The sequence below is a fragment of the Silurus aristotelis genome, assembly GCF_946808225.1.
Source record: "Silurus aristotelis genome assembly, chromosome: 14".
Lineage (NCBI taxonomy): Eukaryota > Metazoa > Chordata > Actinopteri > Siluriformes > Siluridae > Silurus > Silurus aristotelis.
This window is the reverse complement of record NC_139587.1, coordinates 28,665,829-28,675,828: the sequence shown is the minus strand read 5'-3', so window position 1 is coordinate 28,675,828 and position 10,000 is coordinate 28,665,829. Positions and strand designations below refer to the sequence as shown.

The window sequence follows — 10,000 nt, the reverse complement described above, 5'->3', positions numbered from 1 at the left end:
CATCCTGAGGGTAAAACTCACGCCAGCGTAGGTCATAAACCCAGTGATGAGTTTACCAGTCTGATCAGAGTCACCGTGCGAACCGCCCATCTCTGGAAAGTTGTTCCTGTGGAGGTCTGAATCTCGAAGAACTCGTCCTCCTGCGTCTTCGGGGTTTTGATCTGAGAAACCTGAGCAGGAAACAGAAACTTTAGTGTTCCTTCATATAGAAATGTGATCATCTGTTTCATCTTCAGTAGAACCTCACTCACGGTAAACACTCGCTCCGGTTCTCCTTTTGCTCTCCAGTTCGTGTCGTGAACCCGCTTCAGGATCATCCAGGCCTCGTCGTGTTTCGCATGCTGGAGTAACATGGAAAAAAGAAAAAGAACAGAAAGAAATTAATCAATGAAACAAAATAAAGGACAAGGGACAGCAAAAAAAGAGAGAAAAAGAGAAAGAAGGAAAGAAAGAAAGAAAGAATGGGGAAAAATTAAGAAAAAAGAGGAATAAATAAATTCTATGTTTATTTATATTTATAAGTCACATTTGTCTCTGTCTGCTCTTCACTTTCCTTATTTGGTCACAGCTTCCTGTATTTGTTTACTTGTTCTCTCTCCTGATTGATTGTCCTGTTCCTGTTCCTCTACCTGTCCCTGTTCCTGTTCCTGTACCTGTACCTGTTTCTGTTCCTGTTCCTTTTCCTGTTCCTGTTCCTGTACCTGTACCTGTTCCTCTACCTCTACCTGTACCTGTACCTGTACCTGTTTCTGTTCCTGTTCCTTTTCCTGTTCCTGTTCCTGTTCCTGTTCCTGTACCTGTTCCTCTACCTCTACCTGTACCTGTACCTGTACCTCTACCTGTTCCTGTTCCTGTACCTGTACCTGTTCCTCCACCTGTTCCTGTACCTGTACCTGTTCCTGTACCTGTACCTGTTCCTCCACCTGTTCCTGTTCCTGTTCCTGTACCTGTACCTGTTCCTGTACCTGTACCTGTACCTGTACCTGTTCCTCCACCTGTTCCTGTTCCTCCACCTGTTCCTGTTCCTGTACCTGTACCTGTTCCTGTACCTGTACCTGTACCTCTACCTGTACCTGTACCTCTACCTGTTCCTGTTCCTGTACCTGTACCTGTACCTGTTCCTGTACCTGTACCTGTACCTGTACCTGTACCTGTTCCTCCACCTGTTCCTGTACCTGTACCTGTTCCTCTACCTGTACCTGTACCTGTACCTGTACCTCTACCTGTTACTGTTTCTGTTCCTGTTCCTGTACCTGTACCTGTTCCTCCACCTGTTCCTCTACCTGTACCTGTACCTGTTCCTCTACCTGTTCCTGTTCCTGTACCTGTTCCTCCACCTGTTCCTGTACCTGTACCTGTACCTGTTCCTGTTCCTGTACCTGTACCTGTACCTGTTCCTCTACCTGTTCCTGTTCCTGTTCCTCTACCTGTCCCTGTTCCTGTACATGTTCCTGTACCTGTTCCTGTACCTGTACTTGTTCCTCTACCTCTACCTGTACCTGTACCTCTTCCTGTACCTGTACCTGTTCCTCTACCTGAACCTGTACCTGTACCTGTTCCTGTACCTGTTCCTATACCTGTACCTGTACCTCTTCCTGTACCTGTACCTGTTCCTGTACCTGTTCCTCTACCTGTACCTGTACCTCTTCTTGTACCTGTACCTGTACCTGTTCCTGTACCTGTTCCTCTACCTGTTTCTCTACCTGTACCTGTACCTGTTCCTCTACCTGTTCCTCTACCTGTACCTGTACCTGTTCCTGTACCTGTACCTGTTCCTCTACCTGTTTCTGTACCTGTACATGTTCCTGTACCTGTACCTGTTCTTATACATGTACCTGTTCCCGTACCTGTTCCTATACCTGTTCCTGTACTTGTACCTGTACCTGTTACTGCTTCCTTGTTGAAGAACGTGTTAATTTCTGCTCTGTCGCAAGTGTTTAAGGATTTCGGGCTGAATTTCAGCACATACATGTTGACCTTTGACCCTGTACCTCTAGCAGGAAGCGAGGACTCTCGGGCATGAAGCTGAGGCCTATGAGGGCGGCGACGGCGGGCAGGGCACAAACCAACACAAAAACACGCCAACTGTGGAACTGAAACTCCGAACCCATACTGAAACCCCATCCTGAACACACACACACACACACACACACACACACACACACACACACACACACACACACACACACACATTATTGTGTTATAAAGGTCTTATTAATGTTTAATATCTGCAGAATTATGAGCATTGTTTTACAATTGTTACAGACAGTTATCAATGTTTTAGAGTGTTAATAATGTGTTATAACTGTTCTTTAGTGTGCGATGTAACAGAATGTTAACGTGTTATAACTGTGCCATATCAGAATCAGAATCAGGTTTATAGGCCAAGTGTGTTTACACACACAAGGAATTTGGTTCCAGCTGTTAGTGACTCTCAAAAGTACAGATATAAATTCAACTATACATTTTATACTATAGTAAATGGGTTGATGTTATAGAGGCGTTATTAACGTTATAATCGTACTATAGTAAATGGGTTGATGTTATAGAGGTGTTGTTAACGGTATAATCGTACTATAGTACGGGGTTGATGTTATAGAGGCGTTGTTAACGTTATAATCGTACTATAGTAAATGGGTTGATGTTATAGAGGCGTTGTTAACGTTATAATCGTACTATAGTAAATGGGTTGATGTTATAGAGGTGTTGTTAACGGTATAATCGTACTATAGTACGGGGTTGATGTTATAGAGGCGTTGTTAACGGTATAATCGTACTATAGTACGGGGTTGATGTTATAGAGGCGTTGTTAACGTTATAATCGTACTATAGTAAATGGGTTGATGTTATAGAGGCGTTGTTAACGTTATAATCGTACTATAGTAAGTGGGTTGATGTTATAGAGGTGTTGTTAACGGTATAATCGTACTATAGTACGGGGTTGATGTTATAGAGGCGTTGTTAACGGTATAATCGTACTATAGTACGGGGTTGATGTTATAGAGGCGTTGTTAACGTTATAATCGTACTATAGTAAATGGGTTGATGTTATAGAGGCGTTATTAACGTTATAATCGTACTATAGTAAATGGGTTGATGTTATAGAGGTGTTGTTAACGGTATAATCGTACTATAGTACGGGGTTGATGTTATAGAGGCGTTGTTAACGGTATAATCGTACTATAGTACGGGGTTGATGTTATAGAGGCGTTGTTAACGGTATAATCGTACTATAGTACGGGGTTGATGTTATAGAGGCGTTGTTAACGGTATAATCGTACTATAGTACGGGGTTGATGTTATAGAGGCGTTATTAACGTTATAATAGTACTATAGTAAGGGGTTGATGTTATAGAGGCGTTGTTAACGGTATAATCGTACTATAGTACGGGGTTGATGTTATAGAGGCGTTGTTAACGGTATAATCGTACTATAGTAAGGGGTTGATGTTATAGAGGTGTTGTTAACGGTATAATCGTACTATAGTACGGGGTTGATGTTATAGAGGTGTTGTTAACGGTATAATCGTACTATAGTAAGGGGTTGATGTTATAGAGGCGTTGTTAACGGTATAATCGTACTATAGTACGGGGTTGATGTTATAGAGGCGTTGTTAACGGTATAATCGTACTATAGTAAGGGGTTGATGTTATAGAGGCGTTGTTAACGGTATAATCGTACTATAGTACGGGGTTGATGTTATAGAGGCGTTGTTAACGGTATAATCGTACTATAGTAAGGGGTTGATGTTATAGAGGCGTTGTTAACGTTATAATAGTACTATAGTACGGGGTTGATGTTATAGAGGCGTTGTTAACGGTATAATCGTACTATAGTAAGGGGTTGATGTTATAGAGGCGTTATTAACGTTATAATAGTACTATAGTAAGGGGTTGATGTTATAGAGGCGTTGTTAACGGTATAATCGTACTATAGTACGGGGTTGATGTTATAGAGGCGTTGTTAACGGTATAATCGTACTATAGTAAGGGGTTGATGTTATAGAGGCGTTATTAACGTTATAATAGTACTATAGTAAGGGGTTGATGTTATAGAGGTGTACATGTACTGTAGTGATGGATGATGTTACAGAAGTGTTATTTATGCGTTATAACTACCATAATGAGGACCGAAAGACAATAGAAGAGTTATTAAAATGTTATAACTGTCCCAAAGTGAGGGATGATGTTTAGAAGTATTATATGGAACATATTATAACTTCATTGTACTGAGGGATGTTATTGAAGTGCTAGTAAAATGTTATAACTTGCGTAGTAAGGGCTGATATAGAGGTGTTAACATGTCATAATGGTACTGTAGTTATAGTATAATTATAACTTCACAATGTTATACAGGTGTTATTAGCATGTTATAACTGTACTATAGAAAGGGATGAGGATATAGAAAAGTTACTAACATATTATAGTTGTAACAGTCAGCGCTGATGTTATTTTGGTGTTGTAAACATGCTATACCAGTACTATAGTGAGGGGCGCTGTTATATTGTTGTTATTAACATGTTATAACAGTACCATAGTGAGGAATGATGCCCCAGGCAGTGAATGAAGCATAAATTCCTCCCATCATCCAGAACATACAGAGCCAGCTGAGATGCTCTCCTCTCTTATCCATCTGCAGAAACTCTGAGAAATACGAATACACAATAGGGACAGAGCCACCGATCCTGTAGAACACACACACACACACACACACACACACACACACACACACACACACACACACACACACACACAAATTGTTTCATCAGTTTATTGCTTTCAGCTCCTGCTGGTTAGAATTCTTTATAAACTGAAGTTGCTCTTTCTTATTTCTCTCCGTCTGTCTCTGTCTCTCTCACTCTCTCTGTTTTTTATCTCTCTTTGCCTCTGTGTCTCTCACCCAAAGCCAGATATGAGTCTGAAGAAGATGAAGAATCCATATCCCTGAGCAAAGGAAGAGAGGAAGGCGGCGATGCAGTTGATGGTCAGAGCGATGAGCAGGCATTTCCGTCGTCCTATTTTATCAGCCATTCCCCCCCACAGGAACGCTCCGAACATCATTCCCAGGAACACGATCAGACCTGAAGGAGAAGTTTACTGGTGAGGAGCACGTCAGGATGGAACTGTTCCTTGAACTAAGGGAGTTTGGGGTGAACACATTACCGGGTGCAGTGGCTGTTGACGACCACTAGAAGGCACAATTTCTTTTTTTAATTCCAAAGCAGCCAAAGATAAATATATATTTATAATTCAGTGTGAAATGATATTTCCTCATATCACACATCATTAATATGCACAGAATAAACTCTCTCTTTCCCTCTATCCTCCCCTCTCTCTTTCTTTTCCGTTTACAGTGTGCTTGCTACATGAGTAAAAGCTTCATGTCCTCAGGTTTATTATTCTTTTGCATAACAATAGAAATAGTGTGTCATATATTCATACATTTACACCCAGTATAAACAATCATCATCATCATTATCATCATCATCATAATCATCATCATCACTTTCAGCTATAACTGCTGTTAAACTGTGGGAGGCGGGGCCTTAAATGTAGTAGGCGGAGTCATACCAAAAATTTGTCCTGACGAATAACATTCCAGCTTTAGATTCTACATATAAGTAACTAATTAATCTTTAAACTAACTAAGAAATAAATTAACTAATGACGAACATACTAACTGTCTTTATTCCTAAGTAACTGAGTAAATAACTCATTGTAGTGGAGTGGATGTGTGCAGATGCCTCCAAACCCTGGTCACTTTTAACCACCTGCTTCTTGTACAGAAGAGATGATGGAGTTTTTTTTCCCTCAGATGATGTTCTTCATCGTCCAGTTTTGTCTGTACACCCAGGACCTGACCATGTCAATAAAAGAACATTCCTGTAAATATCAGGACACTTCAGTGCGATTAGGAGAGAAAACATCTAGAGCACAATGCAGCTGCAGAGTCCTGAAAACTACCATTTACTTCATTCTCACAATCAGACACCAAGTCTTCCAAAACAACAAGGCACACACTCTTTACCTTTAATTACCCTCAGAGAGAGAGAGAGAGAGAGAGAGAGAGAGAGAGAGAGAGAGAGAGAGAGAGCGAGCGAGAGAGAGAGAGAGAGAGAGAGAGAGAGAGAGCGAGAGAGAGAGAGAGAGAGAGAGAGAGAGAGAGATTCTCCCACAGAGAGGAGGAGGACTGGCTCACTCCATCTCAGCATGTCCATCTGTATTCTCTCTCTCTCTCTCTCTCTCTCTCTCTCTCTCTCTCTCTCTCTCTCTCTCTCTCTCTCTCTCTTTCTCTCTCTCTCTCTCTTTCTCTTTTCTATCAGTTGCTCTTAATCCCTCCTGCCAGGTCATGACACTAAGATGAATAGAAAGGGAGAAAGGGACTGATGGTGGGAGAGGGAGAGAGTGGGCGATCGAAGGAACATAAAAGCAGGAGTGAGTGATTAACATAATGCTTCAGGAATAAAGGAAAAGAAGAGGAGACTGAAAGAAGAGAAAGAGAGATATGAAAAAGATAAAGAGCTGGAGGAAGAAAGATAAGAAGGAAAAAAATGATAGAGGGATAGAGGGATGTTGTGTATCAGATTCAAGATTGAAGGTCAGATAGAAGTGTATTGATCTGCTGAATCCTATGCTGACTCTGCTGTTTAAACGAACACACACACACACACACACACACACACACACACACACACACACACACACACACACACACACACACACACACACACACACACACACGCCAAGGCAGGAGTCAGCTGACGTCAGCATTTGAAGGTACGATGCGAATGTATTTAACAAGCAAAGACTCTTATAGCTATCAATGTAGCATCATATTATCCTTGAATAATTATCGTTTAGACTTTAGGCCACGCCCCCCAGGACTGTTTCTATAGTCACAGCTCATTCACAGGAATTACAAAAGAAAAATAAAAAATAAATTTTTTAATAATATCATTGATGTATCAATGTGGTGAGGTATTTTGCAAGGAGATGAAGGGGTGGATCTAGAAAATGATTAATGGGGTGGCGAGGGGGTGGCATGAGAATTACAGCAAGCATCCTTGAATGGGTTTTATGAATTCAAGGAATGATCTACATATTCGGTGTTTAAAATGCTAAGAATTTGGTTCATATAATGTTGAGAAAAGTCAAACTATTAGACAATTTACTCTCCGCCATTACAGACCTCAGGTGACTTCAGAGCTCAAAAACTCCTTTCACGTGTTGCACTGCTCACTGGAAACACTACAACATTGTTGTCATGTGGCGTCACTTTGCCAAAAGTTCGGACAATTCTGAAGGCGCAAGTTACTGAACAACATACTTTAAAAAAATAGTTTAGAGTTAAGCTGTTAGTCATTAATACACACAAAGATCTCATCAAAATTAACTATAATATTATAATAATATAATATAAACTATAAATAATACCTATAATAATATATAATATACTTGTACATGTTTATTTATACAAATGCTTCTTTAAAAGAGCCGGATGGAGTCATTGGTTTGGGATCAGTGATCAGGCTGCATTGCACTGAATTTAATTGATGCACGAAAATGAAGCAGTTCAGAAGAGTCGTTTGTTCGCATTTCGCTTTAATAGAAAGATGAGATTTCGTTTTTTGTCATTACACTGAAGCACAACCGCTGCCGTGGAAACTGATTACATTTTTATTTGATCAATTGGGGTACCAGTGCTGAGGTGGCAGATGGGGTGGCAAGGCTTTTTTTTAGGGTAGTAGTTGCCACCCTGAGCCACCCCAGTACATCCACTCCTGAGGAGATGGTTATGAAGACATGTATGGAAGGAGTCTCCAGTTCAAGTGCTTTGTAACAGTCAGAGTCCGACATCTTCAGGACATCGGAGTGTACACAGCTTTGTGTATTTTTGTTCTTCTTAAAGAGTGATTTAAGAGAAAAGGAAGACGAGGTAAGGGAGTGAGGGTTTATAGCTGCTGTAACGTAAGTGAGAACAGGAACTGATTCGCTTTACAGTGTTACATAAACCTCATCTCATGCAAACCTCATGTAATAGATGCAACATTGTTTTAATGTCAGTGGAACAGAACACTTCTGGAAGGAACAACTGAAAGGAACTCACTCGCTTCATCAAACTACCCTGATGTGGATTAGTTTCCTAAAACAGCATGCCTCATCATGTTGTGTTATTCCACTGTGTCTTAAACTGAGTGATTTTTTTCTCATATAAAAGTGAGACATTCTACACTCTCCAGCTAGCGAGTCGTTCCTTGGCATTAGGTCGAGACGCGACTCAGCCTAATCTCAGCGCTGTTCGCTAACTCTGCAGCCACTCCTTATTTATGTTCTGCTTAAGTAGCTTCTGGCTAATATCGAACCCCTGCCAAGTGTTTTCAGCTCGATCCCAATCGCAAATTCCCTCAGGGGGAAATGGGATACTAATGAAAATGGATGCAGCTGCAGAAGGATGCAGAAGGTTCCAGATGTCAGAAGTGTGTTTACGTGGAGATTTAACTTAAAATAAAACCTTTTTCATATTTGGGGGTGGTTATATGCTATAAGTACATTGTTGCTAGGCAACTAGAAATCTCAATCATATGTTTGCTAGCTAGCAATTAATCTTTAGAGTCTTTATACGCTCAGTGAATTCAGTGAATAGATGCAGAAGTGATGGAAATGAACCTGAACATCAACGTTTACCTTAGATGTGTTGACAAATGAATAAGAATTATAACAACCAACATTAATTTATAATTACACTTAGCATGGAGATATAAATGAGCTTCTGAGATTGGGAGGAAAATCAGTATACAACTAGAATGATTTACAGTACAACATGCATGAGTTAGGAGATAGGTAGCTGGCATGTCACTGGCAAACTTAATGAAAACTAGCCAGAACATCAACATTTACCTCAGACATTTTATGGGTGTTTTTTTTCATCTGAAGAAAAATGCTATTACTGCACAACTGGGTAACGTGGTTGCAAGGCTACATTAGATAACGATGGAAACAAAGGAATTAGCTAGCTAGCAGTGGTCAGTAAATTTATTATACACTGTGTAAATAGAAGTGAGAGTGAAAATGAGACAAAACTATCCAAAACATCAACATTTACCACAGGGTTGCTGGTAAATAAATGTAAAAAAATTTTATAACAACAAAAATTAAACTTTATCGTTAATAGCTAGCAATATTTTATCTTATTTATTTATTTATTTATTTATTTATTTATTTATTTATTTATTTATTTATTTATTTGTGTTTTAGCTCTTTTCAATATAACTAGTCTTTAGTTAGATTTAGCTAGAACATTTACCAGAGCTACATGAACTGTAAGGATGTATTGACAATAAAAATGAGACAGAATTATTCGGAACATCAACATTTACCTCAGATATGTTTGTAAAGAAGTAAAAAAAAGGCAACCGTGTAACAGTTATTCTTAACATAGACTGCTAATCAAATCTTAGTGCTTTTAAATGGAATTTATAAATTAAATGCTAAAAGGAAAAGCTAATACACACCACTGCTAAGCAAATGGGCAACGTGGAGAAAATGATTTGATAAATAATGATGGAAACGAATGATCTAGCTAGCATGCTATCAGTAAGTTTGTTATAGACGTTTGAAAGACACTGTGATAATAAAAATGATAAAGGATTATATGATACATCAACATTTACCTCAGATGTGATAATCAGAAAATATTCAGAACAAATAGGTGTTAAATAGCTAGTACACTTATTAGTTAATTACAGAGATATAAGAATGCAAAGAAAGTAAAAACTGGATAAAATTGTTTAGAACATCAACATTTACCGCAAATGTGTTCATAAATGATTAATTATTATTAATTATTAATAATGAAAGACTTCAAAGAGCCAAAAAGACACAGTAATTACTCTAAGTGTTGATCACTACAGAGTTTAATGTGTTCAAACGCAACACAAGGACGAAGGGACAGATGAATTAGATAGCTAGCATATCGTCAGTAAGTTGGTTAAACACATTGT

At 39.3% G+C, this 10,000-nt stretch overlaps 1 protein-coding gene across 3 annotated transcripts in view; it reads right to left on the bottom strand.

Annotated features, from left to right (window-relative positions):
• Positions 1–10,000, bottom strand: part of sv2bb (synaptic vesicle glycoprotein 2Bb) — a 79,949-nt gene that overhangs the window by 8,755 nt on the left and 61,194 nt on the right. For all 3 annotated transcript variants that reach the window (XM_083561195.1, XM_083561196.1, XM_083561194.1), the window contains 5 exons: positions 4,900–5,080; positions 4,533–4,684; positions 1,992–2,125; positions 252–341; positions 57–170 (listed from right to left, as the gene is read on the bottom strand). In XM_083561195.1, the coding sequence (XP_083417321.1) occupies positions 57–170; positions 252–341; positions 1,992–2,125; positions 4,533–4,684; positions 4,900–5,080 (671 nt within the window). The remainder of the gene's footprint in view (positions 1–56; positions 171–251; positions 342–1,991; positions 2,126–4,532; positions 4,685–4,899; positions 5,081–10,000) is intronic.